A 21,645-nucleotide genomic window follows, 5' to 3' on the forward strand; every position below is an offset into this window, starting at 1 on the left:
TGTTCTCACAGCATTGCATCAGCCACAGCTGCTAGGAATGTACTCTGCACTCTACCTACATTCTGGATATTAGAGACTTACTTGAGTTTAAAAGCCTATGAATCATAGCAAGTGGTCCACTTTAACAGTTTACTCAGAATGATACTTCTTCCAACTCTATTGTAGGTCAGATATATGTTGAATAGAAGTTTCTAAAGGGTCAGCATTTTAATGTTATCCAGCAGAGCAATTTGTAAAGGCTTTAAGAACTCTAGAGTTCTTAAATGAGGCTTTTTCTTCCCCCAAGTCAATTAAAGATATCCCCTTTGATTCAAAGGATGGAAAATTGTATCTCAGAGATGAGTGAGGGCAAACATGCTCCCAAATTAGATATCTGAACAAAGTAAACCATGAATAGATTAGATAATGGGTGGTTGCTTTTTTACTGAAGCAAGAACTAAAAACAACTCAGATGGCTTATTCACAGGACAGCCTAAAGCACTCTCTCTTCCCTACTTCAACCGGAAACCGTAAAGTTCATGGAATTAATTCGACTTGAACCAGGCCCAAGGAGCTGAACTAAAGTGCAGCTACAATGAAAGGGCCATCATGACAACACGTGTGCAGGACTTATACATGATCAGTAAATTCAAAAAAGTCCTAGAATTTCCAATCAGTAGAACACAATCTCTGTTCAAAGCATGAACTCAGGAAAATCTAATAACCTGATCAAACATGTTTTTCTGCAACAAGGCCAAGAAGTCAAGCATCCTTTGTTCCATTAAGGAAAGTTTACCTTCTGAAAGAAAAAACCTTTCGATTTTTTTAAAGACATCCTCAGATAAACTTAATATATACATATATGTATAATCTCTTACGTGAAGAGCTTTCAAATGCGTATCATAATTTACTAATATAGTTTATCAGCAAAGCATGAGCCAGAAGAGAGAAATGTTGAGGAGAAGAGTAGAAAAGGAAGAAGCTGGAAGGGGAGAAAGTGGTTCCCAGTTGTGCCCAGTTTAGACTGTGACAGCAGCACATCAGTCCTGTGAAGCCAGTGTACTCCATGGGGCTTAGTCACAAGCAGAAGAGAACATGCTTTAAGATGACAAAATCTTACCTGCTAGAGGAGAACAACGAAGGTATCCAGAACAGTGGTTTTCAAATCTTCTGGAACTTAGAATCACCTGGGGAACTTCTGTAAACAGGTAGTTGGGCCCTGGCCCCATCAATTCTGAGAACTGGTGCTGGGTGGGGCCAGGTACAGATAACTTTTTGAAGCTCCCAGGTGAATTTAATGTGCAGAGGATTGAGAACCACTGACTTAGAATATGCCCTTCACTATCCAGAAAACTAAGAGCTGGAGAGGTTTAAATGCCTGTCCTTTTCACTAAAACAAACAGAATAAAAGAAAAAAGAGAAAAAACTTCAGTCTTTCCTGTCTTTCCTAACTGGCAGTAGCACCACCCTTCTCAATCTCAGGTTCAAACTTCAAAAGAGGATCTTTTCTTCTTTGATCAGCATATCTAATGAGGCACTCATTTCAATCAGCCTCAACGCTGAGCCTAGTGCTGACTCAACACCAGACACACTTCTAAATGCTTTACAGGCAGTGACTCATCCACACAGCATCTCTATTGTGGCTACTGTGACTAAGCTCCTAGTTACAGATGAGAAAACTGAAGCACAGAGAAACTATATAACCTGCCTGAAGTCATACAGATACTGGCAGAGCTGGGACTTAAAGAGATCCCCCAATAAAATGTAGTTCTCCCATGGGGGGAAAACAGCAGTGTTAGGCTTGCTTGCTGGTTTACCAGCTGCAAGCACTTTGCTTGATTAGTGCATGAGCACGTGGCAGCACCACATGTGGATAGTCTATGTAAGGCTATGGGTCCTTACACTCAGGGTGGATTGCGGATTGCAAATGGCAGAGTGCAGACTGCCTGGCCATCACTGTAAGGGTGGTTTTTGCTGTTTGTTTGCCTAAGAAGCAGTTTTCCCCTACTGGTTTGCTCGTCCAACATTGCAAGAATCTATTACACAGGAATGGCCCACTGCTTTCTGGCTCCACAGTTCTTCTACCATCTACCCAAATCCAATGTGAACCTGTCTTGCCTCAGCCACTGGCATTACATCTGATGTAGTTGGCAGGATTTAGATCAGGTCAATATGGAGCCACCACCCTTAAATGGTGGAACAGAGGAGTGGCTGTTCTGGACCATGTGGTTTGCTGTGGTTACCCTGTTGGGGGCTATGGGCTGGGTGTTTCTTACAGCCCTGTGAACAGAAACTGAAAGCTCTGTGCAAGAGGCCACCCAAGTTCAAGAACTCCAGATTGCCCTAGACGCCGAATGCAGGCATCAGCAGTTATTAGAAACACAGCTGTGGTTCAAGAGCTTGAGTTTCAGCTTTAGGCCAAGAGCTGCCAGCCACAAGAGCCAAAGCAGTCACTGAATAAGGAGGAGATGATTTGGGCTGAAACTGCCATCAGCAGACTCAGAGCCTGGCAGGTGGTCATGAAGAAGGTAAAAACCCAGCAGCCGCCTGACCAGGCGGTGGCGCAGTGGATAGAGCGTCGGACTGGGATGCAGAGGACCCAGGATTGAGACCCCGAGGTCGCGAGCTTGAGCACAGGCTCATCTGGTTTGAGCAAAAGCCCACCAGCTTGAACCCAACCAAGGTCGCTGGCTCCAGCAAGGGGTTACTCGGTCTGCTGAAGGCCCACGGTCAAGGCACATATGAGAAAGCAATCAATGAACAACTAAGGTGTTGCAACGTGCAATGGAAAACTAATGATTGATGCTTCTCATCTCTCTCTATTCCTGTCTGTCTGTCCCTGTCTATCCCTCTCTCAGACTCACTCCCTGTCTCTGTAAAAAAAAAAAAAAACCCAGCAGCCAAAAGTGCTTCAGGGTCAGTCACAGCCCCCTCCACAAGTAGTTGAGCACTCTGATCAACAGAGTTGATGGAATTAAGGGCAAAATTTAAGCAGAAAGCCACCAAGTTACTAGCAGCTTGGTTGCTGTGATTGTGGGATACAAGGGTGGATGGCATCATGGTATCCAGAACACAGCTGAAGAAATTAGCAGCCATTACCACACACTCCTCCTTGAGGCAGTGTCTTCAAAACTGCCATGACAACCCAGAAAACCATACCCTATTAGAATGGGTGATGGCTGCCATTCATACGGTCTGGCAGAATGCTGGAGACTTGCTGGGGCCAGTGAATCAGTGGCAGTCATATACTGAGCTGCAGCAGGTCCTCTGGGAACTGGGTATGAGGAATGCTGCTTTCAACCTGAGGTCCCATGGGCCAGATGAGGAAGTATTTATGGCAGGGATAAGGGACATTATTTTTTGTAGTGCTCCATCAGCCCTTTTTGGGTCACTAGTGGCTCTTTTGAGCCCCTATGTGGGGCAGCCCATCAACACTTACATAGATGGTGGCAGATTTGGGAGAGGTGGAAAAAGCATGGAACCACAAGGCTGTGCGGGCTGCTGCCCTTGCTTCCCTCCCCCTCAACTAACAAGAGAAACAAGTCTGTAAAGGTTACTTGAACACACATGTGGGTAGACTTGATTGAGGCAGGGGAAGACAGGGAGTACAATGCTAGTGGCCAAGGCCAGGCAGTTTCACACTGTATTTGGGCAGCCAGGGGTCTCCAAACTTTTTACACAGGAGGCCAGTTCACTGTTCCTCAGACCGTTGGAGGGCTGCCACATACAATGCTCCTCTCACTGACCACCAATGAAAGAGGTGCCCTTCCAGAAGTGTGGTGGGGGCCAGATAAATGGCCTCAGGGGGCCGCATGCGGCCTGTGGGGCTGTAGTTTGGGGACGCCTGGCAGACAGTAGAGGAATTGCAGAGCTGGAAAGTGGTGGGTCATTCCCATTTAATAGAGTTCACAACAGCGTACAAGAAAACAGGCAGGAGGAAACCGCTTCTCATGGCAGCAAGCAAACAAACACCAAATACGGCCCCTCGCAGTGGTGGGCAGGCAATCTGCCCTGAAGGCAAGCACCTGTAAATTTACATAGGCTACACACACGTGTCTCTGCCATGTGCTCACACACTATTCAGGCAAAGTGCAAGCGAGCAAGCCAAACACAGCAGTTTTCTCCACAGGGAAAAATTACGTGGTAGGGCCTAATAGAGTCCTATTAGAGCTTGGGCAGTTGCTTAAGCCAGAACAGAGGTTCCAGCCACTAAAAAATGGGGGAAGCATGGGGCTCGCAGCTGCCAAGAAAATGGCTGGTGTTTGAGCCACGTAGCTTCAGTCTTGCGGCAGCTAAGAGAGCTGTTTAGGTGGCACAGGCATTAAATGCATTTTACCCTGCCAAGATCTATGAGCTTGACATCTATGTAACCTCTGAGGGGTCTGGATGGGGCTTGTGGCAAGAGACAGAATGCTTATGGCAACCTACTGGGTTTTGGTCCCAACTGTGGAAAGGCGCTAAAGTCCATTACTCATTAGTGGAGAAATTGTTAGCAGCTGTGTATGCCTTCCTCCTAGACACTGAGATTATTACGACCACAACTCCAGTTATAGTCAGGACAACGTACCCCCTGGCAGGATGGGTGAGAAATTGGGCAAACAAACCACATAGTGGTACGGCCCAAACCTCCACCCTGGCAAGTGGGGTTCATACTTGCAATAACACTGTGCTCTTAGCACCAGCCCACTGAAAAGAGAACTATAAGAAGTCTTGGGTCCAGTCACCTATGAAACCTTAGAGTCAGGTGCAGCCGGGGCTCAGGAGGCAGAACCTGAAGTCAGTCCCTACCAGGAGGGGCAGGTGCCCATCCCCGAGGATGCCTGGTATACTGATGGTTCTGTCAGGGCCCAACCCGCCAGATGGAAAACTATGGCCTTCCATAAGGCCACTGAGATTATTTGGATGGGCACAGGTAAAGGCCAAAGCAGCCAATGGGAAGAATTAAGAGTCGTATGGCTAGCTGCCTGTACCTTCATCTCTAGTGATTTGCACCAACAGCTGGGCTATCATGGACTGACCCTTTGGATAGCTATGTGGCATGTTAATCAGTGAATGGTAACACACCGCCCACTATTGGGTCAGGTTATGTGGCAGGATTTATGAGAAACAGGACACCAGAAGCAGGTGACAGTCTATCATGTCGCAAGCATGCCCCTCTAGCCCATGCTGAGAATGATGAGGCACACACCTTGGCAAGGGTGCGATGGTTGGAGACTGTGCCACAGGTGATGTGGTGCAGTGGCTTCACCAGCATCTGCTCCATGTGGGGCAGAAAACTATGTGGGCCTCGGTTAAGGCATGGAACTTGCCTGTGTCCTATGCAAAGGAACTTGCAACTTGTAATCAATGTGCAATGTGTTCCAAGGAGCACCCTCAGAAACCACTGGTGTCACCTGGACAGATCCAGAGAGGTCCTGTTCCACTGACAGGGTGGCGGATAGACATCATTGGACACTTAACAAAGTCGGACAGGTACCAGTAAGGAGTCACCTGTGTAGATACTGCCACCAGTCTGCCTGCTGCTTACCCTGCCTGTAACCCAGACCAGAGGGAAGTCATACAGGCTCTGGACCCCCAGAGTGCTGCCTACAGCTGGCCTCTGGTTCTTAAAAGTGACAACAGTACTCATTTCACTGGTTCTATGGTGAAGCAATGGGCTAAGCAGGGACTGCAACAACAGGGGGCACCAGCTCCCTTACCATTTGGACATGCTGCTTGTTTACAGTACTCTGGATTCTGAATGAGAGACCTGCACGGACTGGGCAGCAGCTCTGGTGGAGGACCTACTGCATTGGGCAGCCGCTCCCATCCAGGTGCAGATACTCAAGCCGGGACACTTCACTCAAGCCGGGCTTTGGACGGCAGGACAACGTGCTCCTACGTGCCCCAATAACCTTCCTTAAAGGCCAACGGCTCCAATGGACATGGCCCTGGATGGTATAGGCCCTCCACCTACGATGGGTGGCCTTGTTGGCACTGTGGGGTAGGGGGCTAGAGTTAACTCCCTGGGTAGAGTGCTCAGGGAGACATTATGAAGGGCACCTTGGTAATTCCTGTCATTTTTGGTCTAGCTTGTGCCTTTGTAATTTGGTTGCTGTCGCTGTACTGTTTCTCTTTGTGTAATGTACCTCACTCCTCACATAGGGACCATCGCAGAACGTACCTGTCGCATAGACTGTGAGGCGAGCAACCCTAAAGGGGTTAGAACGTGGGGAAACAGCTGTGTTAGGCTTGCTCGCTTGCACTTTGCCTGATTAGTGCCTGAGCAGGTGGCAGAGACACGTTCATACAGCCTGTGTGAGGCTACCAGTGCCTGCCCTCAGGATGGATTGCAGATCACTTGCCCACCACTGTGAGGGGCCATTCTGCTGTTTGCCTGCTGCCATGAGAAGCAGTTTCCCCTGCCTGTTCGCTTCTCCATCTTGTGAGAATCTATTAAACCGGAATGGCCCATGGTTTTCTGGCTCTACAGTCCCCCTACTGTCCGCACAAATCCAATGTGAACCTACAAGGCCTCAGCCTCCTGCATTACACACCGTCATATTTTAAGTACATAAATCCAAGAAATGCTCTTCTTCCTTTATCCTACAACAGCAATTTTTCTCATTAACTCCACATTTAATTCATGAGATTTTGCTTTTAGTTTTGATTCTTATCTCCAGGAAGCTTTTATCTCCTTTTCTGCCCTCAAGTCTACAGAATCTTCCTAAGATTTACAAAGCAACTTAACTTCTACCTGACCGCTCAGGGTCTTCCAACTCCCAGCGCGCTCTCGGCACTCCTCCCCTAATTAGCCAAAGGTTTGCAGACAAATAAAGTAGTTAGCCGAAGCACAATTCTCACTGGAAATTGGGAAATTATCTAATCACCTTCAGTTATTCATTTTTCCCAAAACACATTAACTTCACTGATACAGAGTGTATAACATAGAGTTTATGCTCCATTTGGTATTTCATTTAGTCATCAAACATGTGCCCAAAGTAAGTTTGTTCAGTGCTAATCATTAATGTGGGGGATGGAAAAGGAGGAGCCAGAAAGAACTGTTACATGGTAAGAAAAATATAACAATGAATCAAATAGTCCAACTTATAACTCTACCACTAAATATGTACTCTTGGACAAATAGATTAAACACCTTTAGATATGTTTCCTTTTAAAAGTCAATTAATTCCATCTCTCTAATCCATTGTTATATATTGAAAAACAAGAATCCAAAAGAATATAATGAGAATCATCCCCACCTTTATACCTCTTTCACTCATCAGCCAAGAGTATTTGATCTTGACACATAATATAAGCCCCACTAGCACCTTCAAGAGCCCACAGCTTCTAGAGTGTGGAGAATTATACTGGTGAAATGTAAGGCTTCATTTCCCCCTGATATAAACATCAACAGATTATTCAGGTTCTAAAAAATTTCTTGCTCATTGTATCTTTTGTGCATCTCAACACTCAAAAGTCTTTCCTTAGACAAGTAAAGGAAAAAAGAAAAAAAGTGAAAATCAAGTGTTTTCAAGTCATCAATAGGATTCTTATTTTTTTCCAATACACTTCGCTGCTTCAGGATTTTTAGTTTTTCTGGCAAAGCAGTGACTTCTCTTCTACGAGGGGTTCTTATCCTTCTCAATTGTAGTTCTCTGGCAGTTTTGATTGCTACATATATCTAATCAGACAGAAACAAGTATGCATAGTGTATATAATGTATATATTAGCTATGAGCCCGACCCATCTTCAGTTACCCTAATCAAAAGGTAAATAGTTGCTTGAAAGTAAGTAGCATTTCATAAATTCTTTTTAACATAGGAGCAGAGTTTTGCCCTTCCTAAATGTGTAGTTAACATAGTTCACTATTAACAAGCTGACTTAGCAAACATAAAACTTCATTTACTAATTACTCAAGACAAAAATCTAATTAAGTGATATTATTAAATAAAACAGCACTCTTATCTAAATGAGTTCAGAAGTGGAACACAATAAAGTTAAGATTTTAATTCATTAGTAAATTAAACAGATAAATCAGTGTTTCAATGTAAGATTCCAATTTGAGATTCTTTAAGAATATTTCAATTATAATCTCAAGTATTTCATTATATCTTCAAGTCCTAACTAAATTCCAACTTGTATACAAGTCAATTTTGAGCTCTAGCTGAGTATAATTTAGCTCTCTAAAACTATGAGTAACTGCATTGTTTTTCTGAAGTTGGAATATGGATGATGGGGAAAGAAAAAGTATTATATAATTCAGCATCACACTTTGCCTGGTAAAAAATAAATCGAGCAGCCTTGGCCAGATAGCTCAGTTGGTTAGCAAAACATAGAGGTTGTGGGTTCAATTCTTGGTCAGTGAATAGACAGGAACAGATCAATATTTCTGTGTGTCTCCCCGCCCCTTCCTTTCTCTGAAGTCATTTTTTTTTAAGGTTAAAAAATAATAAATAAATTAATCATAAATTTGTAAAATTTATATCTTTTAATGTCAAGGGTCAGAATGCAAGTGAGAAACAAGAAACATATGCATACATATTTATGCATATATAAATGCACATTTATGCATATATAAATTTATGCATATTCTAGAATCACAAAACTTAAAGCTAGAAAGAAAGAGAAATAAATGTGTTTTTAGAAACCTACTAGGAGTCAGGTTTTGTGTTAGAAGTTTTCAATCATTACTGAGGCTAATCTTCAACATAACCAGAAATCAAATTTTATAATCCACAGTTTAACACTAAAAATATAAACTCAGAGATTATAAGAAACTTCCCCAGAGTCTCACAGCTTTTAGGTGATAATACCAAAAACAGAACCCCAATACACCTGATTTCCCAACCTTCAAGATAATCTTCTGCATTATCTTTTTTTTTTTTTTTTTATGAGAGGAGGGGAGATAATGAGATTCCTGCCTGCACATTGATTGGGATCCACCTGGCAATCCCTGCCTCTGGCTGATGCTTGGATCAACGAAGCTATCCTCGGTGCCTGGGTCAACACTAGAACTAACTGAGCCACTGGCAGTGGGAGGGGAAGTGGAAGAGAAGGGGGAGAGAGAGGGGAGGAGAAGCAGATGGTCGCTTCTCCTGTGTGCCCTGACCAAGGATCAAACCCAGGACATCTACACTCTGGGCAGACACTCTATCAACTGAGCCAACCAACCAGGATACTCTTGCATTATCTTAATTTGAGAGAGCACACAACCGAACCTTGGCAATACTAGGACTACAACTTCATGTGAACTAAAATCTATATATGTTATGATCCATACTTTATTGTACTGCCACACACCTGTCACCCATGTAACTAGAGACTGTTGTTTAACAACTCAGTAAACAGTGTCCTTCTGGTTCCTAAACATGTCAAATGAATTAAGCCATCAGCAGAGATGTACTAACCCTGATATAGTAAATCTTCAATTAACCATAAATTAGAGACCGTTATATTAACATCTTTATGAACTTTTACCAGATGCTTTTCTGTGTCTGTTGAGATGATCATATTGTTGTCTCCCTTAAACTTAATAACTGCATTGCTTTGCTTTTTTAATGTTGAACCATTGCTTGAAAAAACATACTTGGACGCATCATTATTCTCTTAATACACTGCAGTATTTAGTTTCATGATATTCTCTTTAAAATGTTGGCATCTATGGTCACAAGTGAAACTGGCCAGCAGACTTGTTTTCTTGTGCTCTCCTTGTCTGGTTTTGACATAGAGTAATTAATGCTAACCTCATAAAATGAAATAGAAGAGCCTTCTGTCATTCTCTACATCTGGAACAATTATTAACTGTTCTGAATAATCAGCAGAACTTATTTGTAAAACTGGTGCCATTTTGTTTATTGAAATTTTTGTTAAGATAATGGTAGGCTCACATAAAGTTGTAATAATGCAGGGAGATTTCGTGTGTCTTTATTCAGTTTCTGACAATGGTAACTTCTTATAAAACTATTATAAATATATCACAACAAGAATATTGGCATTAATACAGTCTACAAATCTTATTCAAATTTCCCCAGTTTTAATTATACATATTTGTTTGTGTGTGCGTGTATATATTTACTGCTGTACAATTTTATCATATATACAAATTTGTGTATACTATATATATATATCCACATGTATATATTCAATTTATTTCCATAACCAGCTTTGTTATATAGTTTTATGTCCAAATTTTTGTCTCTTGCAAACAGTTTCCAAATTATAAGCATTCTTCAAATACATTTTTAATGGTGGTATCATATTTAATGTATAAATTACAATCTTTTATTTAACCATTCCTTCATTATTGTATATTCAGGTTGCTTTCATTTTTTAACTATTATAAGTAAAGCTTCAATAAACACATTGCTTGTTGTCTCCACAGCACTTACACTCAGCTCCAGGACTACAGAGGAGAGAAAGGTAAGGCACCAGTTCAAGGTCCTGCTCTATAAATGGAGGTCTAGGCCGGAAACTAAATGAGAAGCCTGAAACCCCTCTATAACTGATGCCTAAAAGCCCTCTAGGCCAGTGGTCCCCAACCTTTTTTGGGCCACAGACCAGTTTAATGTCAGAAAATATTTTCACAGACCAGCCTTTAGGGTGGGACGGATAAATGCACAAAATAAAATTATACGACCGGTGTAAAAACTGTGGTATTTTTAAATATAATTGTCGAACTTACAAGACAAGTGTCAAGTGAGTCTTAGACAGATGTAACAGAGGGAATCTGGTCATTTTTTAAAAATAAAACATCGTTCAGACTTAAATATAAATAAAACGGAAATAATGTAAGTTATTTATTCTTTCTCTGCGGACCGGTACCAAATGGCCCACGGACCGGTCCCGGTCCCGGGGTTGGGACCACTGCTCTAGATTACAAATCTGTTGTCTTCTATCTACAATGAAAGCGAATTCTACCACATCAGTTAATCTTAATGCTACATTGGCTTAGACCAGAAAATATATTGGAAAATGTTAGACAAAAGATCATAAACATTTGGAGCAAAATATATAATCCTAGTACACAACAAATACTTAGTTCAAGATAACTAATTGATCAGCTATGAGAAATGACTTAACTTTTCTGTAATGTGAATAAATTTCTTGCTTCAATAATAAAATAGTAAGTATTTGACAGAAACTTAGTAATTACCTATTGAGGAGGTTAATCATAACTTTTCCCTAATCATACCCTGAAACATACAGAAAAAATAAATATTAAAGACAGCAAGTTCCTCCAGTTCATTCCATCATTCTATAGATGGGGAAGCTAAGGTCTCAGATGGAATAAGATAGTTAATTAAATGTGTATAAAATATTACTTCTTCCCTAAATATTTTATACTTTTTACAGTTTTATATTTCATAATAAATCACACAAATACATATTCAACTTTTACTCATTTGAGGGTAAAAGCTTGAAAAAATAACTTTGCTTTAATAATTGGAGATCTTGTCCCATATGTCATTCTTATCATAAGACTAAATTCTATGAATTGCCCATAATCCTTAAATATCAGTGCTATCAGTATTTAATATACCTGTATCACCATAAGAAAAGAAAATAAATATCAAAGTACTTTGTAAAGGGCATATTTACTGCATCTTTTTGACATTTTTTACAATGCATATTTAAACGCAGAGGAAAGAAATGTGAAAACACATCTTGTCTTTAGCGGCATTTTTCTATAGCTTGGAATCCAAGACCATGAACTGACTCTTACATCACTGACTGCATACCAGTGGGCCTCCCTCATTTGATACGAAATTTAAATGAGAAATCTCCAAAGATTTCAGGGCTTCTCCCCTTCTCTCAGTCCTACCAATTCTTTGAGATAGCTGAGAAAATCAGACATTCACAATTCTATTTCAGCAGTATTCTTTCTTATTCACAGGCAGTCACCCCTCTAGCCTTGTTGCTAAAGCTAATGCTGCCCTAGAAACAGACTTGTCAAAACTCAATGAAGATTTTTAACAGTAAGATCCAAAGCTCAAATTACTAAAAGGAGAAATTTCATGCATGTCTATCCTTAAAGAAATACTCCCTTTCAAGGCCCCCAGCTTCCCAACACTCACTCATCACCCCTGCCACCTCATTCTAAATGACCAGGGGCACTCCTCATTGCAATACACATGTAACTCTCTCTCTTTCCTACTTGCTAGAATCTCAAGCCAGCCAAAGGAAACAAGAGGAAGTATGAATGTCCACTGACAATATGCGAAACTTCACATCAATAGCTTGTCTATTCTTCATACCAACACTGCAATGTTGATGAAACAGAGGTGTAGGGAGTCAAAACTGTCAAACTAGCCCAGATCCACCACTACGTGCTGTATTTAGTTGATCCCAGGCCACACTGCCCAAAGCAACCAGGGGGAAACAAGCACCAGCAAAATCAACCAACCCAGACTGCCCTGGCCACAGGCACCTGCACTTAAACAGCACTATCAACAGATGTTCACTGCAGGTGTCAAAGGTGTGGAAACAAAGGCCCTACCCTCAGGTGACAGCAACCTCTCCAGAATGTCACAGATCTAAGAGGCCTTAAAAACATTTTATGCAGGCCCTGTCAGGTGGCTCAGTGGATAGAGTTCCAGTCCAGCATATGGACATCCCTGGTCATATTATATTCCTGGTCAGGGTGACCAGGAAAGGGCGACACAGGAGAAGCGACCATCCGCCTCCCTCCACACACAACCTCTATTCTTTCTCTCCCTCTTCCCCTCCCACAACCAGTGGCTCCATTGGTTCAAGTATGGCCCTAGGCATTGAGGCTTTGCAGTTAGTCTAAGCAGGTCAGCCTCAGGTGCTAAAAATAGCTTGGTACTCGAGCATCAGCCCCAGATGGAATTGCCAGGTGGATATTGGTCAGAGTGCATGCAGGAGTCGGCCAAACTATCTCCTAAAATATACTCTAACCAAAAAAATATAAAGAAAAAGAATACCTTATGCAGCTCACTGGTTTCATAGTCAAAAAAAAAAAAGAGGCCGAAAAAGAAAATGAAGAGAAAAAAAAAAGAGTACCTCTGTGCCTTGAACAATTTCTATGCTTCTTCATCTTATCCTCACAGCAATCATGTTAAAAAGGCATTCTTAGGTCCAATTTACACACATGTGTGTAGTGTTTTTTTTTAAGTGAATCAGAATTTAGTGACAAAACTAAGTAAGTGGCAAAGTACCAGCATCTGAACCCAGACTTGTTCACCTCCCATACTCAACCTCTTTGAACTCTACCTTAATCCCCTGCATCACAGAGCTACTTAAATGCTGGGAGCCCTGGGACTAAACCAAAATAGCATGGAATCAGCATTAAAATATGTAACCCAGGCCCTGGCCAGTTGGCTCATCGGTAGAGTGTTGGCCCGAGTGGAAGTCCCAGGTTCGATTCTTGGTCAGGGTACACAGGAGAAGCACCCATTTGCTTCTCCACCCTTCCCCCTCTCCTTCCTCTCTATCTCTCCCCCTCCTGCAGCCAAGGCTCCATTGGAGCAAAGTTGGCCCGGGGGGCTGAGGACAGCTCCATGGCCTCCACCTCAGGTGCTAGAATGGCTCTGGCCACAACAGAGCAACATCCCAGATGGGCAGAGCATCACCCCCTGGTGGGCATGCCGAGTGTATCCCAATCGGACACATGCAGGAGTCTGCCTCCTCGCTTCTAATTTTGGGGGGGGAAAAAAAAGTGTAACCCAGACCAGTGGTCCCCACATGTGGATGGTTCATTAGAATCATGTGAGATCCTTCATAAAAATACGGACCACTCCACCCCCTTTCAGGTTTCTAATTGTGTAAATCTGAGAGGAAGCTCTGAAATTGGTATTTTCACATTGTTTCAGTGATTCAATCATCAGTCTGCCTGACTATGTCCAGAAAGATAAAAACAAGGGCTGGACCATTCATGTAAAGCTATTTGGAGCTTGGATTTGAACCAACAGAATTTAAAAAGAGAAGCAGTGTTAATAGGTGGTGTCCCAGGATCATGCACAACAGTAAGACCATTAGGCCAAGGCCCAGAAACATGACCAAGAGTGATCAAAGGGGTACAGCTGGAAAGAGTAACATTATGGAGCATCTTATAAATCTGGCAGAGCTATTTAGACTTACACCATAATAACAAGAACATAGGCCAGGGGTCCCCAAACATTTTACACAGGGGGCCGGTTCACCGTCCCTCAGACCATTGGAGGGCCTGACTATAAAAAAAACTATGAACAAATCCCTATGCACACTGCACATATCTTATTTTAAAGTAAAGAAACAAAACGGAAACAAATACAATATTTAAAATAAAGAACAAGTAAATTTAAATCAACAAACTGACCAGTATTTCAATGGGAACAATGCTCCTCTTACTGACCACCAATGAAAGAAGTGCCCCTTCTGGAAGTGTGGCGGGGGCCGGATAAATGGCCTCAGGGGGCCACATGTAGCCCGCAGGCTGTAGTTTGGGGACATAGGCAATACGTTCAAAGTGATAAGGGTAAATCAAACAGGAGATGAGCATCTGGGCAGCAAGGGCAACTACAAGGCTGTTGACATGGAAGCATGAGCCGGCAAGGCTCCAAGAGAGAGAAAAACTGAATGGGGAAAACTAAATCTTTAGAATGAGAGTTCCCAAAAGACAGAGGGGTTCGCTTGGTTTGCTCACTGTTTTATCCTGAGCACTTATTAGGGGCTGGATAAATATTTGTGGAATGAACAATACATAGATGTATTCAGAAGCCAACTGGATGTGTAAGTAAACAAAGATAAATGAGTCAAGGACATCTTCAAGATTCAAATACAAAAGACTATAATTAAGAAATCATATGGGCAAATGTGACTAAAAAGTCAAATAAGAGTAGCTTGTTTTCAGCAAAGGCTCTTCTTTACTACTTCTTGCTTTTCTTTACAAATTTATTTTGGCTACTGGTCCATGAAAAAATTAGGTGATTTTGTGATACTGTAATGTACTGTCGACAGTAGCAAGGGCAAGTCTTCTGTTTTGGGAAGAAGAAAATGACGGGCAACACTTTTTAGTCTGATTTTAGGAAATGGAGGAGGATCAATCTCATGAGCATCTAAACTAAGACAACATTCCTCACATGACCCATTGAATCACTTCTGGCTGACATGCCAATAGTACAATGGCTTGACCAGACTCCTTATAAACCTTAATGACAAAGGTGGCCAAGCTCTATGTGGCAGGGTGAGCCTCAGGGACCTTGACAACCTGAGGAGAGACACCAGGCCACCTACAGCTGTACAGAAAGGTCTCTAAGGGATTCTGGAGACTTGAAAACTAATCTCATTTGGGGGAAAAAAAAACAAAAAACTAGATGAACTTTTGAAATCCTTTCCAAATTAATGATTACTCAAGGCACCATTTGAGTAATCATGTTACACAATCTTTCAAAAGGTGAGCACCATCAAAACTAGATGGACCAGGTTCCAGAATTAAGGGTTAGAAAGCATACTCAAATTCCTTCTAGAGCACCCATCTTCTGCAAGTCTGATCTTATAAGAGCTATCCTTCTTAAATGATATCTACCTACTATCCAACTAACATTGAAAGAGCTCTCGTTTCTATAAAATTCCCTACTAAAAGTAATGTTTCATTACTCAAACAGTCAACATATATATTTTTAAAGAATTGCAAAAAGTTATATGGTTCTAATTTTATTTTGCCTTCTAATGAAAGTTTTCCAAACCCTGCCTTTCATAAAACACTGAGAGGTAATGCACAGGTCCACATGACTTGACAGTTTCTTTTCATTTACACACATCTAAGCATGGGTATAAATCCACTAGTTCAGAACGCTTCCTCTTGAAAAACATATTTCCAGCTCAAATTATGCATTTATAACAGTCATGTAAAAAACAGGGAAACGGCAGCATATCACTACCACCACACTCAGTCAGTCTTTCCCCTTGCATGGCTCCCACAGTGAAAGTCCTAACCTGCCAGTGGAAAGTATGAATGCATCACCACGCACAGGCTGTCCCTGCTGTTCCCAGCGTTTAAAGAGCCAGCAGTTTCTTTTCACAGATGGCTTTGAACCTTGGTTCCTGAGATTTTTTTTTTTTTTACCCTTGAGCTTAGCTTAAACTAAAGAATTCACTAACAGAACATTTTTCCTTTCTTCCTTTTAAAGAGAAGATTTAAGCTCAGAAGACTAATTCTAACTCCCAGGAAACAGTAGCAGTTTTCAAGTTGAAATGCGAAGAAGTATTGGAAATAATGTGCTATAATGGCTAAAGAACTAAAAATTAAATCTTTCAACTTTGCATACATTTAGGTTGCTGTACATGAAACAAATACAGACTGAAAAACAATGTAAATGGACTATTAGCCATCCTGGGCTTTGAAACAGCTTCCCTTGAAAAAGAGTGACTCATTGCCTAACAAGGACTCTGTTACTCTGTTAGAATCTCCAAGTTGACATTTTAAAAATATCTAATCATTCTTTTGGATGATATTCCAATTACCAAAAACAGTATCTACCACAGTGAAGCAGCTCACTTAGAAAGCATCCAATTCTGGCTTGAAATCAGAGATACTAGAATCCTAAAAATGAGTTTGGGAGAGAGGTGCCACTGGGAAGAACAAGGTATATATATAGTTCAACCAGAAAGCTTCCTTGCGGAGCACTACTGCCTGATTTATGCAAAAACCCAGAGAGGCAGAAGATAGAGACATTCTTTTTCTAGGATCCCCAAATAATATTTCTTAGCAAGTCCTGAACAAGTCTCAGCAAAAAAGTAAGTCCTTAACCACGTACAGCTTTTTAGGGAGGATGAGCACTAATGTTTTTCTGAAAGAGAATCCCTTCTTTTGTACAACACATCCACCCACAGAATTCGAAACTGGCTAAGAGATTATCAATCTGAACGGATTAAAGAACATCTGCTAAAGAGAAATAATATCCATAAGGCTTGGAGTTCTATTTTACAGCCTGAGCACCCAACAGTGTACAATTCTACCTGCTCTCCAATCTCCAGTAACTTTTGGAGATCTGCTAGTCCAAGAAGAGGTTCCCACATTGACGAAAAATGTCCAACTGCTGATCAGTGCCAAAGAGCTTTCCCGATCCTAAATTGCCTCAACATGAAAAAGGAAGAAGGGGGAAGTTACATTCCCGAGGGTACAGGAAAAGCTCACACCACCACCCTGAAGATGACTTCAGTTCATTAGAAATGGACACGGTATTAGTTAGCAAAATGAGGAAATATGGGGAACTAGAAGGAACAGAAACAGCTCCACACCCTAATCGAGACTCCGGACAGCAATATAGCTGCAGATGTCATCGGGATGCTTGGGTTTCCACCTAGTCAGACAAAACTCGGGGCGCCCAGGTAGGGGCCGCCACTGACCAGAGGAAGATCAGGAGACAGTTCCCATTAGAGGGCGCTCTTTGGGCGACGTAGGGAAACAGTTCCAGCCACCGAAACCCACCCAAAGGAGAAACCAAGTTTCCACTCCCAGAAACCAAAGTGTCTGCAGCCTGCCGCCTCAGGAGAAAGGACTACCCCAGGCCTTGGGCGCACCCCAGCCAGGGCCCGCGACCGAGAGCGTGGCGGGCAGGAAGCCTCGGTCCCCCGTGCTGCCAGGCGACCCAGCGGTGTCACAGGCACCCCGCTTCGACCTGCATGACGCTCTCCAGTGCAATCATTAAAATGTCCTCCTGCCCCCAAGGTCCCGCGGGCCGCCCTCGGTCCTTCAAGGAGGGAATTTCAGTGGCCTGAGCATCAGCATTTTCCGGCGGTTTGGCGCACCCCCAGCCAGAACGCGGACTACGCCTCCGCGGGTAGCATTTCCACGTAGTGTCGTTTCTGCTCCCTCGCCCCAACCACAGAGAACATCAAACAAAAGAACTTTTGCAAACTTTCCTCTCCCAACACTTGCGGCTTCTTAAATCAGGGCCACCTCTTCCCAGAACTTGCATTCAATCAAGTAGGAAAGCTGGTGTGGGGAGATGATCTGCAGAGGAAGGGACCTCAAAGTTTCCTGGTCGCCCCTGGGTCTCGGGTAACGCGCAGGGGGACCTGTTCCTTGCAAACCCTATCTGGGTACCCGTCTCCAGCCGCCTTTCCCCCTCAGTCCTCCCCAGGCAATGCAGCAAGACCCTCCAAGGGCGAAGAAGTTGGTAATGACTTCAGGGTACTCTGCGGTTTGACAAAACTGCGATTCTCGCGCCCTCATCCCGGGGGACCTCGGGACAACTCCAGAGAGCACCGCTTTTCTGATGGAAGGCAAGGTGGAGAAGGGTGGAGGAGCGAGCTCATTTTTCCAGCAGCTCCCCGGAGGTCGAGGTGAGAACCCCCAGGTGGCGTCCCTAATTCCCACGGGCGCTGCAGACACCACTCCACCTCGAGTACCCCTAAATGGCGAGCGCGACCCACGCCTGGCCCACTCACCGACTCCGCCGACACGCAGGCCACCAAGCTCAAGGTGAGCAGGATCCAAGCACGCTGCATATTCCCCGAGGACCGGCTGGGAACTGCCGCTTGCAAGGAAGCAAAATGAAGCCTCTTGCCCAGCACCGAGAGCAGCCCGCGCAGAGAGATCCGGCACAGAGCAGCCGCAGCGACAGTGAGCGGGGCTCGGGAGCTCCGGCTCGGGGCTCGGGGTCGCTCGCTGCGTCCTCCTGCGCCTGCTCCCCGTCTTCTGCTGCGCCCCGGGAACGCAGCGCCTTCTCACTTGTTGGTTTCTGTACTCCTGACGCCGAGTTTTTGCTCAGGGGGAGCTGCTCTATGAGGCTTTTCTTGATCTGCTGTTATTTTACTCCTCCGCGGACTCCTTCCCCGTGGCTCAGCTTCTTTTCTTGAGGAATAAATTAGGTGGCTTGGAATGTAGCTGCAGCTGAAGTTTGGGGGCAGAGTAGTGGGGGCGCGCTCCGCGCGGCTGGAGCTCCGGGAGTATATGGTGAGAAGCGCGGCGGAGCGCGTCTAGTGGCTCAGCGACGGCGCCCCTCCTCCATCTGCGCTGCCACCTCCCTCCCGGGGTCCTCCTCCACTCCTCCTATCCTCCTCTCCTCCCGCTCCCTCCCTTCCTCCCTCCCTGCTCTCCTCCCTCCCTTTCTCCCTCCCCCCCTTCACTCCATTCCTCCCCCCCTCCCTCCCTTGTTCACTCATTTCCTCCCTCATTCCCTCCCTCCCTCCGGAGCCTGCTGCTACGGCTCCTCCGGGTGTCTGGGGAAAAAGGAGGCGGCAATACGACTCCCAGCTAAACCCAGGAGAAATTCCTGCGGGATTACCACCCGATTGGCAGCCCCGGGGACCAGTGGGCACGGGCGGCTTGGTGCTTTGGCTCTCTGGGTCGGCTCATCCGCATCCAGTACTCTAGGGCTCCTAAATTTTCTCATTCCATTTCCCCCTTTTCGACCCGCCTTTCCTCTCCCCTCTCCCTGCTCTTTCCTCCATGCTCTTTTCTTTTCTATTTTATCTTCACTTTTTTTTTTTAATTTTTTTATTTATTCATTTTAGAGAGGAGAGGGAGAGACAGAGGGAGAGAGAAAGGAGAGACAGAAGCTGGAAGCATCAACTCCCATATGTGCCTTGACCAGGCAAGCCCAGGGTTTCGAACTGGCGACCTCAGCATTTCCAGGCCGACGCTTTATCCACTGCGCCACCACAGGTCAGGCTATCTTCACTTTCTTAATTATTTATTTTATTTTATTTTTTGAGAAAGATTGGTGAAACAACGGTAGACATATTTAGCTTTTCTGCCCGCAAGAATTACCCCAGTAAGAAAATACTGCTTTGAGAGTTGGAAAAACACATACAGTGTATATACACAAAGTTTACAGATGCCTTTAAGCAGTGCCTTTAAAAGTGTTCATAAATCTCTAATTCACACACAAAAAAATTTTTTAAGAGAACACACTACAGGTAAAAAAAAAAATCAAAACAAAACAAAAGAACACTGGATTAAATAGTATTTCCCACGCCAGCCCCCACCTCTCAAAAAAAGAAACGTGGAAGAAGCCACCTATACACTCAAAATGCAGCACTTTCAAAGCTCATAATTTCATTAAGAGCTTAAATACCATTTCTGCCAACCACAGATTTAAGCCCCTAAGGCATTTTATAGGCTTCATTTCAGCATAGAGGTGTCAACATTTGAAAACTACAAATCCAGTATTTTGGTGAAAATTTGGATGGAGATCCTGAATAATAACAGATTAAAGAGAACTTCAAAGAAAAAAAGGATAAAGTAATTTCTGGTTTAAAGAAAATAATGAGCATGTATTTCCCAAATAAAAGTAATTGATCTGAGATCCTGTGTTTTGTTTTGTTTTTTCAATTCCATATCTAAAATATGCTACAGAACATGGAAAACTCATATGCCCTTCCAGTTTCTAACACTATGCTCTCTCTGATTTATGGAATAAGTGGATTATGAAGCCATTCTACTTCTAGAATGCCCACTCCAGGGGGCCAGGGACCTTTCTGTCTTGTTGACCATAGTTTTCTCATTTCTGGTACATAAGACACAATAAATAGTTCTTGAATAAATTTTGTTCTAAAAATATATACTGTATAAAAGTTGTGACCCTTTAAGATACTTAGATGTAAATATATAAACACTAGCATATGGTAATTTTTGAACTTAATATTAGGATAAAATACAGTCATACTCTAAGTGAGAATTACAATGTCTTAGTAATGTTCCATCATAATATAGCTCAAAGAAAGAATTTTAGAGAACTGGAGAAATACAACTCAAAATTGGAGACATCCAGTTCTTTGCTTCTGAGTGCCAACGATCAACCTCCCCATGGGCAAATTTAAGGCATTGTCAACCAAAAGGATAATATAGAGAAATGGAAGAGGGAGCAAAGACGAAAGAAGAAAAAGGTCTGGGTGCTGGAATTTGTAACATTAGATGCTTCTGATTCTACAGAAATTGAGCTAATACCTGTGAATCAATGTGGGTCAAGGTAGGTATTTGGAAAAATGAACTATGGCCCTATTTTCAGGAAATATTCTTTATGAGTTGAAGAATTTCATAAGGAGAAACTTCCAAAAGGAGATTTAAAAAAAAAAAAAAAAGAGCGATGTAAGAGAAATACAAAGAACGACAAAATATCACCTCTAGCCCAAAAAGAGACCTAATCTGCCCTTCAGCCTTCAAGCAAGACCACACCCCTTATTCTCTTCCAAAAATTAGTGTATATCAAATAAATTGGAATTCTAATAGAAGGGGAAAATGTATTCATTCACTGGGTCTCACAGTAATTGCTATATGTTGAGGCATCCCACCTAAAAAGCAGCATAGTAGCTCCCTTCCTATTTAGCTTGGGTAAAGATTGATAAAATTGAATAAGTAGATGCATCTGTTGAAGAAATGGATTTTTCCATGCACCTAAAGACATATACCAAGGCTCTTGACATTTATGAGACTCTCAGCAACTTGTTCTTGATAAGTGGTCATGCAGCATTGACAGTATATGTAGTATAAGGGGATGGTACCATTTTGACAGTTGAACATATCAGGTATATGATAATTATATATTCAAGATGTTCTTGTGTTCAAATGCATTAACAGTTGTGGCCAAAAGGATATCTAACCATATGAAAATCACTAATAGTGAATGTACTTACACAAGAGCTGGATACAAAGAAGTTGCCTATTCTGAGTGGTGCCTCTTTTAAAAGGACATTAGTCGCATCCATAAGGTCTAAGCTCTGTTAAAAAAGAGACAA

The 21,645-nt window shown here is 42.9% G+C and overlaps 1 protein-coding gene across 1 annotated transcript in view; it reads right to left on the reverse strand.

Moving 5' to 3' along the window:
* The window catches only part of SDC2 (syndecan 2), a 134,769-nt gene extending 115,809 nt beyond the window's left edge, over positions 1–18,960 (reverse strand). The window contains exon 1 of the mRNA XM_066266006.1: positions 18,355–18,960. Within this exon, the coding sequence (XP_066122103.1) occupies positions 18,355–18,414 (60 nt within the window). The 5' untranslated portion in view covers positions 18,415–18,960. The remainder of the gene's footprint in view (positions 1–18,354) is intronic.
* Between the last annotated feature and the right edge of the window lie 2,685 nt (positions 18,961–21,645).

The sequence above is a fragment of the Saccopteryx bilineata genome, chromosome 3, assembly GCF_036850765.1.
Source record: "Saccopteryx bilineata isolate mSacBil1 chromosome 3, mSacBil1_pri_phased_curated, whole genome shotgun sequence".
Lineage (NCBI taxonomy): Eukaryota > Metazoa > Chordata > Mammalia > Chiroptera > Emballonuridae > Saccopteryx > Saccopteryx bilineata.